The following is a 19,170-nucleotide window of genomic DNA, read 5'->3' as shown; positions in this document are numbered from 1 at the left end:
TCTTTCTTATTTAGGGTCAGTGCTGAAAGTGTTAGACTTGTGGCACTCCTGTTCTTATTTTTCTTCTTTTTTTAAGGGGCCCGAACAAGAAAGCTAGCCACTCCAGAATTAAATATCCACATGGTGCCGGCCACAGCCCAGGAGCTTGCATTGCATTGCATTGCAATGCAAAAAAAAATATATTTTTTTTTAGAGGTCGCAAGGGAGACCTCAGAGTTCGCACTTGTGACCTCTGGCGACCCCTAAATGACGTCCCTGAACTACACAGGTACAAACGGTGGAAGAAACCTCCAGCACTGAAAACCTCACAGCAGGCACCGGGAGGCACTGGGAGAGGAAATACAGTTGGGAAAACAGATTACAGTGTGCAGTAATGAGCTTTGCCCCTGCACTAATAGAAAAAAAGACGATTTAGGGCCTAATTCACAGAAGCGTTTTATAATGGCAAAACCCCATTGGTAAAACACACTGTGAATAAGGGCCTTAGCCCGTTAAGAAAGGGGTATCCTGTCCTCTGCGGTCTCTAACAGAGGACTCCGCAGTGGCCATACGCAATCTTCTGGTGGATAATTTCATGATCCTGCATCCACAATATATATCACCATTGTTACTGTAAAACACTTTCAAAATGCTTTGCCCACAATGTATATGCACCCATTCCCACAGTAATTCACTTTGAAGGTACTGTGCCCAGAATATATGCCAGCATTCCCACTGTAAACCCTTTTCATGAGGAAGTGCCCACACCTTATGTAAGCATTCCCAATGTTAACTCCTGTCATAAAGCTGTGCCCACAATATTTGGAAGTATTTCAATTGAAAATGCACAAACATTTGATGATATTCAAAACATGAATATACTCACTGTGGCAAGCGAGAAGTAAGACTCGGACCAGAGGTCAAGTTCTTATGAGACTCTTTTATTCAAATGAAAAGAAATGCCTCACTATCCTTATTTCTAAAGGGGGTTTACCGTGTTAGCAACTCAAAACAAAGGTGCTTGCCAGGATGCCAAATAACTAAAAATCAGTCTTCTGTCATGACCTGCCCAACTAACTGGTTCCACCACTAGATGAAAAGGAAACAAAATGGGAGACAGTGTTTTCAAGCTGGAGTTTACCAACTCCTCTTAGCTGAACATACAGGCAATCTTTAAAATCAAATGTTCGTCCCAGGACACGGTTCCTGGCCTGGGTCGCCACAGCAGCTTTCAAGATAAAGAAGCAGTCTTTTAGTTCAAAATCCAAGTGTGTCTCAGTTCCTCTCGTTACAAAGTTCATGAAAAGTTTTCAAGTGGTGAAAAAGATTACTTGCTTTAATAAAGGTCTCAATGCTTGGATCCAATGGGGTACTCAACCTATCCCACTCCAACAATGCTGTATCATAAAGCCCAACTTGCTCACTCGAGTTTTCACACTCTGGGGTAGCGTGGGCATTATACTTTTCAATTCACTCTTATGGTTGTCTTGTTCTTCAGTATTAGTATCAGTTCTCGTGTACCTCAGAGCACCTCTGCCTTTATGCAGGTTATTCACAGTTTTTTTTCACCCTTTGGCTCATCTGGTCTGTCTCTGGTGGGGTTTACATCCCTTTCTCCTCATGCGACTCTTCAATAAGGCTCTCTTGGCTTTCAGGGTCCCCACCATTTTCCTTATCGCCCTGGATGCTTCACTCTTTGCTCACGTTGTTCCTGGGCTCCTTAGCTGGTGAGTGACTTGGGGTTAGGGCTTCCCTGCAGCATTGAACCACCCGCCTCATTTCTTCCATTGTGGCTTGCATACCTATTCTCTGCCAGGGAGGGCCGGGAATGCTGATGTCGGTGATGTTTGTCTCTGCAGGCTGCCTTAGTGTCTCTGGTTCTGGCGGTCTTCTCGGGGCCTCGCTGGTGCGTATGGCTCTCTCTCTTTCTCCAATTCTTAGCACAGGGGTTGTAGAGCTTTCTCCACCGGCGTTCCTGGATTCAGTGGTGTCCAACTAACTTTGCACCCATGTGAGGCACTGCATTTCTGCTTTTAGGTGTCCCACTTTCAGTTTGTTTGCTGGAACGTTTGTTCCCATGTGTCCCACTGTAATTTTGCTCCTTTGTGTTTGACTGTAATTTTGCCCCACTATGTTTTGCTCCCAGATGCCGCACTGTAGGATTTTCCCCTGGAGCAATATCACTCCTCTATTGACTTGGTACCTGCTGCTGCCTGCTCTTGTATCTGTTCCCCAGTCTTTCTACCGTGTGATTTATGAGCAGGTGCTGCACTCGGTATAATGGTCTGAGCACCAGTCCATTCTAGAGTGCCTTGGAACGTTCCCTCACAATGCCCTATCCGAGGTGGTCCACTACCTGTGCTTCGGAATGATCACACTGCGTGAATGCTCCAAAGGCTGACTGAGGTCAGTGGATGACGTTTATAAAAGGAAGTAGCGGAACTATGTTCCCTGGTGGTCTGCCACCGCTCCCCAGAAACCCCGTCACCATGTGCAATATGAACCCCATTCCTGGGTCCTGCCCTGCCTCCATTCCAGCCCCCTCCCCACTGTGTGAAAGCTGAAAGAAACCTAGTGAAAGAAAATGCTAAATGTATTTTAAACAAACCCCATTATCTTTATTCATTGCCGCCTACAGCATGCAGCTTTAAACACCCTCCCCTTTCTAATCACCCACAATGTGCACCTCTTAAGGGGCGGCATGCTAAAGATTACAGCCACCCCGGCTTCCACCTACCCATTAACTGCACGTACAGCTGTGCCTGCAGTGGCATCATGTTACGTTGCTTAAATGTAGAAAAGAAAATGATGTGGGAGCAGGGCAGTGTTGGGGCTTGGGAATGTGCTTTGGCCAAAGCAGGCCACTGAAAGAATAAAGGCAAACCAGCCGTTTTACGATAGTTCACTGTGATGGGAGGTAAAAGCTGACCCCGCATGACCCAGGTATGAGTCCCCAGTAGGACAAACACGCCTGCTGTTTAAGGGGACGTAGTGCAAGTTTCAACGTATTCCCCTACACAACGAAGCCACTCTGGAACGATTACTAAATAAAAGTATAGGAACGATAAAACATAATACAATAAACATGTAGAAGGAGCTCCGCTCCCAACCGCTGCTGCCCACTTCGAGCACTGACGGAGGTCCTCACTCCACACTAACAGACTCACATTTCTTGTTACAACACACAATACGAATCCCAACTAAACCACCCAAGCATGGCAATTAAACAAACCTCCCAACATACAATTATCGAATAGAGATATCCTGTGCAGAAATACTAATTCAAATGTTGGTGGATTTCAGCTTCTTCTGCTGTGCTGCTATCATTATAGTGAGAATTCATTTAATTCAATATGATTTTTCATGTGTCTGTATCCTAGGTATGGCTACAGGCCGGTCTGTTTGTTTACATTTTCCTTTTTATTCAGATTCAACAAATTGTAGGGGAATTGTTTACATAGTAATACCCGCACACGTGTGTCTCCGCTCCTGCAGCATCATCAGGGCGATTTGCTAGATATTTCATAATTAATCCAAAACATTTGCCTATACGTGCTTTTTTCAATGTGACTTTTCGTTTTTTAATGTATATTATCCACTTTTGTCTCCAATGTTTACATTCTGCCATGAAAAGCCATTCTGAATTAAGGACGAGGCAGCATCAAGAGAGACAAGCTCATATGTGACCAGTAAGGAATCACACCTCCTAACATACACCAAAGATCAGAATGCTATACTATCTAACAAGAATAGCTATCACATCACATCACAGTCATGGCCAACGTATGCTTAAACTACAGGTGCATAAGGCTCCTGTTTGGACTGACATTGCTAGTGGAGCGAGTATTAGGGTGGTTATGATGACATGTCTTGAAAAAGGTTTTGTTAATATGGAGCTTTAAGTAGGCCGGAGCCCAGAGCCCCAACAGCATTTAAATACTGCCCTTTAGCCAGGACTCATTGGATTGGTTATTCCTATTAAAGCTTTCATAAAATATATGGATAATAATGTTGTTTTGACAGTGGAGGTCACCTTTTGAGGACAATTAGATTGGACATTTTAGTTGAAGAGTTTAAAATTGAGTGGTTTGTAACAAAGGAAGCGAAATGAAAAGGGGGTGCATTAATTGATGTTGTCAGGTGATGTATTAAGGTAGAGTCATTAGGATATTTTTAATTGGTATGCATGGATAATGAGGTAAAAAGACACCTTCTTGTTTAGTGATTGGCTTACATATGGATATGCTATTTGGATTACAATTGGGTGTGCACATTTATGACATGGGTGACACATTTTCTCAAACTAGAGTTCATTCCCTTCGATTGCACACACAAATTAGATTGGCCGCAACAAACAATTCATTTGGCAGCACAGGCATCCAGGAAGGTATGCCGCCTGTAGTAATAATGCAGGACCATCTGTAAAATGTACATGTAACCCAGAATAGACAGATAACTCACATTTTCTGCCTCACAGAATGCCAACATGTTCAAGCATGAATAGAGGGGACCAATTGGAAGGAAGGAGATAGCTACACATACCATAGCATGGATAGTGGATGCCGATTGGAAATTAGCAGGAAGGTGTCTGTATCCAGACACACTTGGGCCTCATTCCGAGTTTTGCGGTAAGTATGGGTTTTTACCGGTATGGCGGAAAGACCGAGTCCGGCCTGGTACGACGCCGCAATTTACAGGCCATTGCGACTTCGCGGGCACAAGCTTTCCGCCATGCCGGTAAATCCCCTAGCGGCATACCGCTAAAGGGCCCGTAAAACCCCTTAGCGGCATGAAGCGAGACGGTCATTACAACACCGCCACCGAAGCTTTGCTGTCCGTTATTAGCGGTGACCGTAATTTACGGTATCCGTAAATTACGGTCACCGATAATTAACGGATACGGAAATTACGTCATCGCACAGGAACGGGAAGGAGCGCGGCGGCCATCTTTAAAAACACAATCCATTGCCATCCTCTTAATACAGTAGCCGGAGGTATATTTTGACCCTTAAAAAAGCTATCACTGACCAGTATCATGCCGAAAGCACTGAAGAAAGGTGCCGCCCGCATCAGGAAGGAGCGTTTCAAGCAGGACGAGCTCCAGGTCCTGGTGGACACCCTGCACGCAAATGCTGAGACAGTATTCAGCAGTGACATGCGTAGGCCCACCATTGCCAGGAAGAAGGAGATCTGGGACTTGGTTGCACAGAGGGTGAGTGCCGTAGGGAACACCCCCCGTACGACGAGGGACTGCAGGAAATGGTGGGATGACCTCCGTCTCAGGGTGCGGGCCATCCTATCGGCCAACCGAACACAGGCCCTGGAGACAGGAGGAGGCCCAGCTTCTCCCATCAAGATGATGCCCTGGGAGCAAACGTGTGTGGACATGATGGGCACTGAAGCCATAGAGGGGGTCGGCGAGATGGAGTGTGGTGCCCCGTCATCCGCAGATGGAGGTGAGTGTCATGAGTGAAGATAGTAAATGCATTCCCAATGTAAGGCACCGCCAAGGGCTGGGCAAGCAGTCACATCACGTATGGGAACACCCCCCATCAAATCATGCCGTCACAAGTGAGACCCAGGCTGATGCCAGGTGCAAGGCTCCAACCCATATTGGCCATAGCACACAAATAGGCAGTCAATGTGAGTCAGCACAGTACTCCACCAACATGAGTGACCCAGACACCTGCATGCATTTACCATCCAAGCCCAGATCACTGTCCCACTCCCCACCCAAATGTCAACAAAACGCTGCAATCCCATTGTTATACCATAGGCTTGAAGAAATGCTGACCCTCAAATCATAGCTCATGCCATCTCTCTCTTCCCCCCCACAGGCAGCGGCCATGAAAGTGAGGGCCAGGAGGCCACGCAGCCCTGTACCTCCAGGGGCACAGCCAGGGGACAGCGTAAACCTGCAGGAAGGAAGAAGGCACAGGCAACACCACCTGCACCAGCAACCCCCATGGAGGCTGCACAACCCACACCCACACCCCTACCCATGCCTGCACTGCCGATGGAGACATGCCCCACGGTGCACTCAGAGGAGGTCAGTGTGGCAGGGGAGAATGCTGCCATGTGCCTCCTCGAGGAGCCAGATAGCCCAACATCAGTTCCCGTATCCGACGTGGAGGAGCCCCATGACATTGTACACAGCCCAGACACCCCATCCTACAGTCAAGTTGCACACAGCGACTCCGGGGAGAGTGACACCCCAGGCCTCACAGGAGAGCACCACCTGCCAGTCCTGGATCCACCTCCCCTGCAGAAAGCCCCGAAAGAGCTGCAGGCTCAACAGCACGGCTGCCGAGCACATCTGCCACACCGGCCATGGATGGATTGCACTCCCAGCGCCTCACAGGCCTGATTGAGGACTTTATCCGGGACAACCGTGAATCCAGGTCGGAGTGCCACAATGACCTGCAGGCCCTGGGCGAAGTCATCACTGCCAGCACAAACCGGCTCTGTGAGGTGCTGGGCCGGATCGCTGATGCCCTGGAGTCAGCACCCCCCAGACCACAGCCCCAGTGGGAGTACCCACCCTCACAGTGCTCCTCCACGCAGACCAGCCCTGTCCGTCGGTCAATGCACACACTCCGCCGCCAGAACATGGATACCCCTGGCTCTGGAAGTACACAATGACCATACTGCCACACACATGTGGCCTATGTTGCACTGATGGGACTATTGTGGGGTTGTTGTGGGGGGAGGGGGAGGGAGGTGAGGGTGTGTGTGGGAGTTGGGGGGAGGGGGTGGGGGGTCAGGGTGTGTGTGGGAGTTGGGGGGGAGGGGGAGGGGGTGAGGGTGTGTGTGGGAGTTGGGGGGAGAGGGAGGGGGGTGAGGGTGGTGGTTTTGTTGTACACGTTCCTACATAAATGTTGAATACACTGGTTGTTCATTCCCAAAAAACAGAGTGGACATTGCTCATTTTGCTTGTGTCTTTTAATGTCGCACATTGCATGGTGTACATGTATCCCCACACCCAGTGCCCAATGTCCTCTCACCCTCACACCCTCAGCTGACTTGTGAGTCAGAAATATTGTCCAATCAATGATTGCCGCACTGAACGTCCCTCCTGTGCATCGGCACCGTGCTGCTGTCCTGCCATTCCTTCCTCCTCCCCCTCATCATCATCTGGTGGTAGCAGTTCCACGTCAGGGGGCAGTGGCACGTTCCGACGGATGCACATGTTGTGTAGCATTACACATGCCATGGTGATCTTGGACACCTTCTCGTGGCTGTAGATGAGTGCCCCACCAGACCGGCTGAGGCAACGAAATCGTGCCTTCAACAGGCCGAAGGTCTGCTCTATCAACACCCGTGTACGGGTATGGGATCTATTGTAGTCCTCCTCATGCCTGTTCTGTGGGTTGCGGACCGGGGTCATGAGCCACGGCTTTAGAGGGTAGCCAGCATCACCTGCATGGAAGTGGAAAGGAGGTAATTGTCTGTGCATTCATGGTGGAGAATTGTACTAGTCTTACATGGCCGCAGATGACTACTGGGATGAGTATGCACCCCCCCCCTTTCCCACCCAGGTGGAGTATGCATCCCCCCCCCTTTTCCCACCCAGGTGGAGTATGCAGGCGACCTACTCACAGCCCCAATGCACTGCCATGGCCCATTCAGGTGACTCACCAAGCAGCCAGGCACGTCGTCCGGCATGTCGCTCCATGTAGCGTGGTAGTGTTTAGTTCCACAGGACCAAGGAGTCATGAGTTGATCCGGGGTATCGGGCATTGCAATGTGTGATGGATTTACTGGCATTACACACCATCTGGACGTTGATGGAGTGGTATTGCTTGCGGTTGCGATACGGCACCTCCATGCCATGCGGGACCACTAATTCCACGTGGGTGCAGTCGATGGCACCTATGCAATTTGGCATGCCTGCCAGTGCATGGAAGGCAGCTTTGGTGTCATATATCTCCTGGGGAGTACGGGGTAGGGATATGTATTCCCTTGTGTGGGTGAGGAGGGCATCCAGCACTTCTTTGAGTATCCGTGAAAATATCGGCTGTGAAATGCCATGCATGTGCCCCACTGTATGCTGGTAGCTGCCTGTGGCAAGGAAGTGGAGCACAGACACTACCTTCAGTGGAGGGGGGATGGCAGTGCGGATTTCTATGCGGCTCACTATATCATCATGTATCATGTCCACTATGCTGGTAATGGTGTCCCAGTCAAGCCGGTACAGGGTGTGGATCTGCTCTGGTGTGAGGTTGAAGGGGGTGGCTCTGATGCAGGGGATTGGGGGCTGCTGGCGTGGTAATGGTGGCTGCACCGGTAGGGCATGCTGGGCCTGTCTCACCCTCCTTCTCCTCCTGTGTATCCTCTGTGGTGGGGGTTGTGGTTGTTGTAGTTGCTGTTGTTGTAGTTGCTGCCTTGCAAGCAGGGCCTCCAGCTCCAGGAATGCTGCTACTATTGGTATCATCTTGGTGTGGGAGGGGGTGTGGTGTGTGGGTGTGCTCCTTTTGTGCTGTGCCAGACTCCATTGCCTCCACCTGTGCTGATTGAGTGCACCTGTTCCTCTTGGAAACACTGCTCAGGGTCCTTAACACCTTCTCGGCGATGCCGGTATTTACTCCATGGCGGTAAGGTTCTTTGCGGTCTTGTGGAGGCCGTTTTTTCCATGTCCGCTTTACTTGGGATCAGCTCCGGTTTACGCCATGCCGCTAATTACGGCATGGCGTGTCGGGCGCGTGCCACTAAACCGCTATTTACGGCATCGTACTTTACGATGCCGTAAATAACAGTCTGGTGGGTCAGAATGGGCCGTAATGGGAAACGATGCCGGTAGTCCTTTGCCAGCATCATTTTTCCCTTACCACCCAACTCGGAATGACCCCCACTGAGATTAGAAGTGGGGCATGGTTTTAAAATAGTGTTGCCATTAGAGATCAAAGGGACAAGTGCCTGTGGTGTGCAATATATCAATGCTCGCTATTATAGTGGAAGCAACACTATAGCCAGTGAAACCATGAGTGAAGCTTTTTTGAAAATCATACCCTGAGAAGGAAATCACTCTGAAGGGTTGACAAATTTAAAAGGTTTAGGGACTGGCAATGTTGAGAAGTTAGGCAATACAAGATTAAATGAGATGCCCAGGATCACACATTGGTTAAGGGGTGAAGATGGGATTTTCGCCAACTCTGTAATTTCTGAATTTGAACGCTTTCTTTCCAGTTCTTACCATGAACTAAAATAATCCCATTTTATAAAAACGGACTTGGAAAGCGCACAAATCACATTACCAAACATGACAATTTTTAAAAAACAAAATATTATAGAAGAGTGTTACGCAAAATGGGAATGATTCTGGCTTCATTCTCTCCATCATCAAGGGAAGTATATAAGTACAAGTACACCTATCAATGGGCCTCATTCTGAGTTGGGCAGTAAGGGTTAACGGTCAGCGGTAAGGAGAATGGTGCCGTTAAACCCTTACCGCCCAATTCCGAGGTCCCTTAGCGGGACCCACAAAGGCTGTGTGGTCTGACCACACGTCCTTTACCGGTCCCGCTAAGGGTCCAGGGCGCTAATAACGGGCCTGTAATACACAGGCCCATATTTAGCGCCTTCCCTATTCCCATTGAGCCCTATGGGAGCTCAAATGGGAATGGTTGGTTGAATGGGGACTTACCGGGTCCACACAGGTCGGAATGTCCCAGTAAGTCCCCATTCACCCAGACCGGACACGGACCCGGGTTTGGAGGCAGCCATGGCGCAAATAGCGCCATGGCTACCTCCAAACTCGGAATGAGGCCCAATGTCTTTAAACACATTTAATCTGGGGTTCTCTTTTGTATTTTAAAGCTTTAAATACTACCAAAACACTGGCTTGTGAAATGGTCATTTATAAACGTACAGAAAAACCTTTGACTTGTTTTGGGTTGAGCGAGCAGACCTTAAAATATGCTTACCCGAGACCTGTAACATCTGGTCTGCTTTTTTCTGTCTACCACAGCTTCCAACCAAATGTCCTACATAAGAAGAAATATCAAGTAATGGGCTAAACAATGCCAACAGCATGCGAGAAAGCAAACCTCACAGAAGACAGCACAATAATGAAAGAAATATTGAATGATTTGACCAGGATCACTGTTTCGTCTGCTGGCAAAGCCAGGATACAAGCATGAATGCTTTGGTTCCGCAGTCTTGCATTTAGATACTTATTCACCTCTTGGACTAACAGTTTATGCTCATCGTTGGAGGTGATTGCCAAGGTTTTACAACACCCCATCTGAACAAACCAATTTCTAGACCTTCACCATACAAGTGACATGCTTGTTTTTATAGCAACCCTTATCTGGTGCAGGTACATTGCTGATCATAGCACCTGTTGGGCCGCAAAACCAAGTGCACATGCAGGCAGTTTTATAAACGTCAGACATTGGAAAGGCTCAGCCAGCCTGGCTGTAATGTGCTATTCTAATCTTGCACATAAAGAAATATTTCTGCAATGAGTGCTTAACATACTGAGCTAGCTTCTGAACCATTGTGGCACTCAATTTACCAATATGCATTTAAATGTTGACTATTGCACATGATCAACATAAGATCAACATAATTCAAACAGGAAGGAAAGAATGCTACAGGAGTTGTGCCATAAGGAACACAAAAACTATGTATACCACAGTGAACACAGAATGCATTACAGTATGAACTGATGAAGGCAGAATGTACTTGTCAAAATGCCAGGCAATAGGTTTAGCGCCTCAGCAGCATGCCATAAAAGATCTGGATGTGTGCTTTTTAAGTCTGGTGAACAATGGAATCTTATTTCTTTAGATCAGGCAGCTTTGTGGGGACCTCCTCCAAGGTGGGGGCCTGGGGCAAGTGCCCCTTTTGCTCTCCAATAAAAATGTCTCTGTATACAGACATCATTATGGGAAGTGAGAAACCCTGAATATAGATGCAAATAGTTTAGCTGTACAAACCATAACAACAGGAAGGAGAAGAAGTATGTAGGAGAGGGAAGAAAGCGAGCGTGTAAGATTAGGACACGTTTTTCAAGCATTCAAGAAAAAAACAACGGAAGGGAGATTTGAGAGGGGGGATAACACACCCTTCACAGTACAGTGCATAACCACATCCACAGTGTGCCCAAGGTCACACAGTGTCAGACGTATGCGTCGTGAGTTGATCTACACCACAGACAAATGTGGACACTGCAGGCACCAATGCAAATGCAGACACACACACACACAGGACAAGGGGTGATGCGGCATAGAGGGGAGACCGTTTTTTAGAAGAACATGTCCTTTTTACGCTATTCATGTCAGCATTCTACAAGGGAGCGCACCATTAGAATGGCCAGTAGTTCCACATGAAACACAAACGCAGTCAGCATGACTGGCAGAGACAAAGGGCAGACTATCAGCGGTACTAACAGGGGGTTTTGTTCAGATGAAAGGCATGCACAGAGAAGCAAAATTGACAAACAGCTACGAGCGAGTTCAAGAGTTGCAATGGTGAGGGAGGACAGAGTGGCTTTACACGGGGATAATAATAAGGGAGTAAAGTGGGGAATGCAGACAGCTCTTGATGATAGCTGGAGGCGTGTTCATACCAAATGAATGGGTATTTGATATAAGTTTTGTGTATCAAGTAAAAATAAAAAAACAAGGAGGATTTGGATACTAAGCATACTGCGAGCTGATAGCACACACAATGGTCACAAATTGAGGGGAGCAAAGTTGGAGGTGTGGAAAGAGATGGGTTTTAGTGCACAAAATATGTGGAGAAAGAGGGGTATTTCATTGGGGGGTTTTGTCTGTTTTTTTCTTTTTTCCTCCTTTTTGGCCCTGAGGGGGGGGCAACACCCATGGTACATAAGGATATCCCCACGATATCAAACAATAGAACTCCAACATGAATAGAGTAACAGATTGAGCGAGGGAATCAGATGTTTAACAGAAATTAGAACAAGGGTCAGCCAGGAAGCAACCAATCAAAGTAAGTAACAAAACGTTTTGTATATTATTAAAGGACACTGGATGTGTCATAAAGTTTAGGAATGTCATTTTTCACATGGCCTCGTTGGCGTAACATATTAGTGTAACTGGAAGGAGCGACAGATGAGGAGGTAGGTTCTTGTGGAAGTGAAGGAAAGGTGAATAAGGACTGGGTAGGTGAAAGGTGTGAGGGAGGCGCAAGTGAGTAACAGGTAGAAAGGGAAAGAGAATTAGAGGGGATTTCAATAAGGAGCATCTTTTGTAGAGGGCAAGAGGCACAGATAAAGTTTGCTACTTAGAAGGTCGACATTGACGAGAAGAAAAGAAAAGAAAAGTATCCTTTTTATGAGATGTAGAAGATGTAAACATACCTTGAAATATTATGTTTTGTTATGTTGGAAAAGTAATGTATGCTTTACGATAAATATAGTGTTGAGTGCCTTTGGTGAAGGGACAGAAATGAATGTGATGGAGATGGCAGGCAAACTTGTGTACACATATCTAGCACCTGCATGCACACATACATCAGATGTGCTTGTTTCAGCATCAAGACAGTTTATGTTTTGCAGGAACAGCACACCATAAAGAAGATGGACAAGGGGAAAATGCCAAGACAAAGACAGCTCATGCAGACCTGCCAACAAACACAGCAACAGAAAGGGACAAGTTCAGCGTTATTGGAAGAAGGGAAGCATCTTGGACATCGCATGAAGGCGATCACCATCACATTGGGGCAGAGCACTGAAATTGCCAGCTCATCACATGGAGGAATCACACAGCGGCAAGGCCAAAGCACCATGCGCAGGAGAAGAGAGAGCTCATTAAAAGGAGAGTATCATTCTGCCCATTAGTTTAGTATTACTTTTTGTCTCCATTTGGTCTCTATAGAATACATTAATTCAGCTCAAGGATGTACCCAGAAGAAGAGCAGAAGTGGCAAGGGCTGGAAAAGCACTATGTTTTTGTTGTTTGTGCTGTGCTCTTTGACTCTCATGCGGTTAAAGGAAAATGGGACAGCTAATGCTTCATAGAAATGAGGAGAGCACCAACATAATGAATGAAATTAAAGGTAGACGTGGATTGGTTAGTAAGGCATATGAGATGCAAATTAGATGAAAGGAATAGATAAATAAGAGGAAAAAGTATTAGTAGCAAGTACATAGGCAATGGTAGGATGTAATAATAAAGAAATGTATATACCCTTTGAGAAGCTCACCCAATTTTCTATATGTTTCAGGCACAAAGGTGCTTTTAACCAGATACCAGAGGAGGCCGCAGCGAATGACGCCCGCACTCGAGCCCATGAGCAGAGACAGAAGGCCCCATCGCAAGGAAGACCTGTGGGACCCAGCCTAAAACCCAGATGTCATTAAGCTGGGACATAAGGAAAGCTCTCTTATTGTGTGCTCTCCAACTCCTGTGTCCCCTCATACTCATTTTGTCCCCATGCATTGACTGTCCTAATACCCAGCACATGGACTCAAGGTTCCTGGATGTGGAGCAACTCACAACAAACATGGTGTTCAGGCAAATAACAAAAGGGGACAGGGACAAGAGAAAGAACTTTGGGGTGGAGAAGAAGATTAATTAATAAGCCAGAGTGTGGAAAGGGCGAGTTGCTGTTACCCAAGACTGCTGTTTGGCTGCTGCTGCTGAGCATTTGGAAGCTGTTTCAGTATCTGGAGTTACGAGACATGAGAGGAGAAGGAGAAGTGCCGTTGCGCTATTTGGCCCCGCCAACCAAGGATAGTGAGAGACTTTGGGGGTCACTACGAGTTTGGAGGTAGCCTTGGCGCTATTAGCACCATGGCTGCCTCCAAACCCGGGTCCGGGTCCGGTGTCACTGAATGGGGACTTACCGGGACATTCCGACCTATGCGGACCCGGTACGTCCCCATTCAGTAAACCATTCCCCATTCCCATTTAAGCCCCCATAGGGCTCAATGGGAATGGGGAAGGCGCTAATATCGGGCCCACAAAGAACAGCTGGTCAGACCAGCCGTTCCTGCTGGGACCCGCTAAGGGACCTCGGAATATGGCGGTAGGGGCTTAACGGCACTGCCATCCTTAACGGTGCCGTTAAGCCCCTACCGCCATACTCGTAATGACCCCCTTTGTTTTGAATAACAAATCTGACCTAAACGCTTTAGGTTTTGATGTCTGGGAAACAACAGACGAAAAGTCACCCCAACAGGAAAATGAGAAGAAACATCTGCCAAAGACTTTTGAACACACTCCAGGAAAAGTCCAAGCTCACATACCCCAGGAGGAATGTACTGAGATTAGAAGAAGAAGAGAAATAAATGATATAAAACCGAACAAACCAAGTGACCAAGCCCTGGAACAAAATGCACTGAATAGTGCCAAAAAAGAGGAGATTGAAATAACAATTATTAAATCAGAAAAACAAGGCGAAGAAGACTCTGAGTGCGAGATCGACGATCAGGTAAAGGCGAAAAGGGAAACGTGGAACTGGCTAGCTGAGACTCTAAACTGTAAAGTAAAAAGTGAATGCCAAAAAGGATCAAGGACTGAAGTTCTAACGCTGGGTTCATGGAACACGCAAAGATTTTGTCACCTATACAATAGACAACCAAACAAACTCTTAGATATAGACATCATTTGTCTACAAGAGACAAGGGTATTGAGCAAACCCAGTGCAGGAAACTATGAGATAGCACATAATCTGGCAATAAAAAAACGCAAAGGAAGACCAAAGGTGGGACTATTAACGTTAATAAAAACTGACAGAAACATAAAGTTAATCTCCTCGAGAAACCCGTCCCCTTATGTTCAGGTGTCACAGATAACTGTAAAACCATATGGCGACATTCCACCTAACAATCTGCACATAATCAACATTTACTGGCAGCATAGAGCCTCAGATGAATCTGATTTCCTTGACATGATATGTGAAATAATTGATCAAATCAATGAGGAGGAAAAAAGCACAGCAATTATTCTATGTGGCCATCTGAACATGAACGGCCTCGTAAATGATCAAATGACCAAGAACAAATTAGTAAGACAAAAAAAATAATACCCATTACCAAATAAACACAACTTGGTCAGAAGAGATTGAAACACAGAATATGATGCTACTAAATGGAAACGTGTCTGGAGACATCCCTGCTAATTACACCTGGGAAAGAGGCAACAGCAGATCGATTTTAGATTACTTTTACATCTCCGCAAACATACTGTGCACAGTGATTTCACTAAAGGTAATGTCAATGAAACAAAGTGACCATAAATTGGTCACACTGGCCCTGAAGATGGCCCAAATAGAGACCCTGGACTCATGTAATAACCAAATAAAAATCGGTCCAGGGCGAAACAGGGTCCGGCTAGACGAGAGAAAAATTAACAAAATAACAAACTCACTCAGCAAGGTTGGAACTTGAGTCGATTGAATATGACGCCTTGCTTGAGGAGTTCATTGAACATCAAACTACAAAAAAGAAGCCGATATTAAAACATCAGCACATTTATGATGCGAAAATAGTCCAGAAAAACGAGAGCTACGTAAAAAGATCAGAGTTCTAAAGATAAGCAAAAATCCAGATGTTGGAGCCAAAATTTAAAAAAGCAAGAAATACTATACAGCCCGCTAACTTACCACAAACACGATATTTGGCAACAAGATGGTGAAGAAATGAGGAGCTTGATAACTTCAAGAGAAGTGAGCAGGTTCTGGGCTATAATAAATAAAATGGAAGCCCCACAAAGAGCGCTCCTTGCAAGCGTTGTGACTGAACAAAAGTGGATAGACCATTTTTCAGAACTCTTCAAAAAACAGACACAAACACCAGAAGAGAAAGTACCTAAATTGGCCGAATGGACCCTTAACATCACTAAAGAAGACATTCTGTGTAACAACAAAACGCTGAGTTCCTCAAGAGCACCTGGCCCGGACGGCCTCACACACATACTTCTAAAACAGCATCCAGAGGCTTGGGCGGATTTCTGCTACAACCTTTTTACGAACATCCAATCAGAGATGAGAGTGCCTAAGTCCTGGAAGACAGCAGTGGTTGTGCCAGTGTTTAAAAAAGGCGATTGAGCTGATCCAAAAAACTTTAGACCCATTGCATTGCTCAACGTTATTGGAAAGCTATTTGCCACACAATTACTTAAACATCTAGGAATTTGGATTACGTCAACTGAACAATTTGACATTCGGCAAACAGGCTTTGTCAAAGGAGTCGGCTGCTCTCTAAACTTATTACTGCTAAATCTGATAAAGATGGAAGCGATCAAGAACAACACAAAGGTGTACGTGTCGTTCCTAGACTTGGCCTACGCCTTTGATAGCATGGACCGGGAGCTGCTCTGGGCTAAAATTATGGAAATGAATTGCCCTCACCAGCTGTTGAGAGCAATACAAGAATTGTATTCTGAAACCAAAAATTAGGCTGAACGATGCAGGTACTCTATCTGCCCCAATAAAAACTGAAAGGGGGGTTAAGCAGGGCTGCCCCTTAGGAGCCACCTTGTTTAACCTATTCACAGCAAATGCCATAAACGATCTGAATAGAGTCAGATCCTTTCTGCCAAAGATAAATGGGCAAGAACTGGGACACATGACATATGCCGATGATACGGTTATTTTAGATCAAACACCAATCGGGCTGCAAAGAAAACTGACAGCTCTGAAAGGTTATATGGACAGAAACGGATTAGTGATAAATGCAAAAAAAAAACGAGGTGTTGGTGCTACAAAATCTTAGGGATTTAAAAAAAAAAACAAATGACACACAACTATAAGTGATCAATGGGAGGCACACCGATTGCATGTGTGAATCAAGTCCAATACCTTGGTGCACCTATAAATACCAGCATAACTGATGGACTGATGGTACTAAAAATAAAGAGAAAATGTAAGATGCTGGGGGCTCATATCAATAGTATGGTAAATTCAGTTTAAAGTCAGTAGTAGAATTTTACAGAGCAAAGGCAATCCCGGCTCTGATTTTTGTCATGGAAACAATGCTAGGATGCTCTTTCAATACTTGGACATGGTGCGAGAACCTTTTCTGGTCTAAGGTACTTCAACTCCCTAGAGGAGTCCCAGTGGTCTGTCTGCGCTATGAGTTGGGCTTACTATCAATTAATGCCAGGGAGCAGTGGAATGCGCTAACCCTATACAGAAGAATTTTGGGGGTTGATGACCTACCCCAATTTAAAATTCTAAGTACTTTAGTTCAAACACCAAAGGACACTATATTTACTCAGTGGAAGGCAAACTGCGAATATCTGCTCTGACAACTCGAAACGAATACCGAGACACTCCTGCAAAATCCTAATAAAGTAAAGAAGAAACTATGGGAACTAGATTGGTGCGAAACTGCAGATCAGAGGGTGAACTACAGGCAGATGAAAAAATGCTCCACCGGAAGCAAGGGCGGTTAACATGCTCCCGAAATACCTAGAGAGATTTCCCTGCTCCATAAGAAGAAAAAGCTTCATTATGTTCCGCCTCAATTTGCACCGCACCAAAAAAGTCCTACATTTCTGGAAGAAGACGGATGGAAACGATATGTTGTGCCTCTTTTGTGCAAAAGAAGATGAAACCTTAAAACATCTGGTCCTGATTTGAACAAATTTACAACAACTACAAACAATTCACTTGGAAAAAGTGAACATTATAAAGACATGCCAAAATACGGAGGATGTGTGGAGTCTGATGCAAGAAGGATCTTACAAACAGTTGTTATTTGCGTTAACTGCATACTTGAGAGAACTGGCGAAAAAAATGGAGTACAATGACACGAGAGTCTGATGGTGTGCTCTCGTTTTTTCGCTTCTGAGTGAATTCTGGAATGTTTTCCTTTCTTTTTAAAAGTTTGTAATACTAAATAAAAATAAAATAAAAAGAATTTGCGCTGGCACATTTCCCCCCAAAAAAACATTACCAATGGACTGTTGGGTCTCACCAGAAGTACTGGAGCGTCACTTAAGTGGCATCCGCTGCTCAAGGTGGCAAGGGTCATCCATTGTGCATTAAAAAGGAAAATACATCAATAATGTACACATAGGGAATCACTGCTGTACAAAATTGTATCTATGTTTGTTCTGTATTCTGCTGTCTCTACTTCTGTCCCCTCTTAGGAGTGTGAAAATTAACAATTTATTTTGCATGCATTATGCACCTGAACGAGTATGTCCCCTGAATTACTGCATTAATTACCTGACCTCTTGCTAGTGTCGCAAAAGGTTGAAGCAGCTCCAATGAAGCGTCAATACCAATTTTAAAAACGTGAGTGCTTGTATGACCAATTTGGCCCACACCACTAACAATATATAGTACCAGCACATGATCCGTGTGGGGAGGGAGGTTTCAAGGGAGGGCTGCCACGTGTGCTCTCCCACTTTCCAGACCATGAGCAACTACAAGACTTCTGTGGCGGTTCCAGAGGAAGCAGGCTACATATGAACAACCCAGGAGATATTACCCCATGAGGATAGTTTCATGAAAAACAATGACAAAAGAAAATGCAGATGCTCTGACACAATGGGCCTCATTACGACCCTGGCGCTAAGTGTTTAATGGCGCCGTAAAAGGCTGCGGCGCTGTTAAACACTTAGCACCTGATTACAAGGTCCCTTTGCGGGACCCGACCTTAATGGCTGGTTTTACCAGCCGTTAAAGTAGGGACCCGTAAAGGGACCTTGGTGCTAAGTACGGTACCGCAATTTGCGGTACCGTACTTAGCGCCTTCACCATTCCCATTGAGCCCTATGGGGCAAAAATGGGAATGGGGAAGGGCCAAAGGTGAATGGGGAATTACCGCCCCGCCAACCTCGGAATAGGGCGGTAATTTCGCCATTCACCATGGCGGACTCCGGCATGGACCATGGTGCTAATAGCACCATGGTTTAGCGCCGGGGTCATAATGAGGCCCAATGTGCCTCATCACGAGTCTGGCGGTAACCCTTAAATGTGGCGGTAGCGCTATTACCGCTGCATTTAAGGGTCCGCCAGATCATGGCTTTGGTGGATTTCCCCCCAGCTCCGAGCTGGGGGGAAATCCACGGCAAAATTGCCGAGTTTCGGCACGATTACCGCCGGCGGGAAATCCGCCAGCGGTAATAGCGCGAATTTTCCCCATTGGGCCCAATGGGGAATGAGGAATTCCCGAATGGGCCCAATGGGGAATGGGCAATAACCCTTCCGCCAAACCCGTGATCCGGCGCTAATAGCGCCGGGGGGTTTGGCGGTAGGGCTATTAGC

The 19,170-nt window shown here is 46.2% G+C and overlaps 1 protein-coding gene across 1 annotated transcript in view; it reads left to right on the top strand.

Moving 5' to 3' along the window:
- Nucleotides 1–16,687, top strand: part of LOC138503809 (uncharacterized) — a 134,695-nt gene extending 118,008 nt beyond the window's left edge. The window contains exon 2 of the mRNA XM_069623823.1: nt 12,506–16,687. Within this exon, the coding sequence (XP_069479924.1) occupies nt 14,041–14,976 (936 nt within the window). The 5' untranslated portion in view covers nt 12,506–14,040 and the 3' untranslated portion in view covers nt 14,977–16,687. The remainder of the gene's footprint in view (nt 1–12,505) is intronic.
- Nucleotides 16,688–19,170: the final 2,483 nt, after the last annotated feature.

Source organism: Ambystoma mexicanum, chromosome 11, assembly GCF_040938575.1.
Source record: "Ambystoma mexicanum isolate Mex_15411 chromosome 11, UKY_AmexF1_1, whole genome shotgun sequence".
Classification (NCBI taxonomy): Eukaryota; Metazoa; Chordata; class Amphibia; order Caudata; family Ambystomatidae; genus Ambystoma; species Ambystoma mexicanum.
Note: the sequence above shows the minus strand (reverse complement) of the source record. Positions and strands in the feature narration are given on the sequence as shown.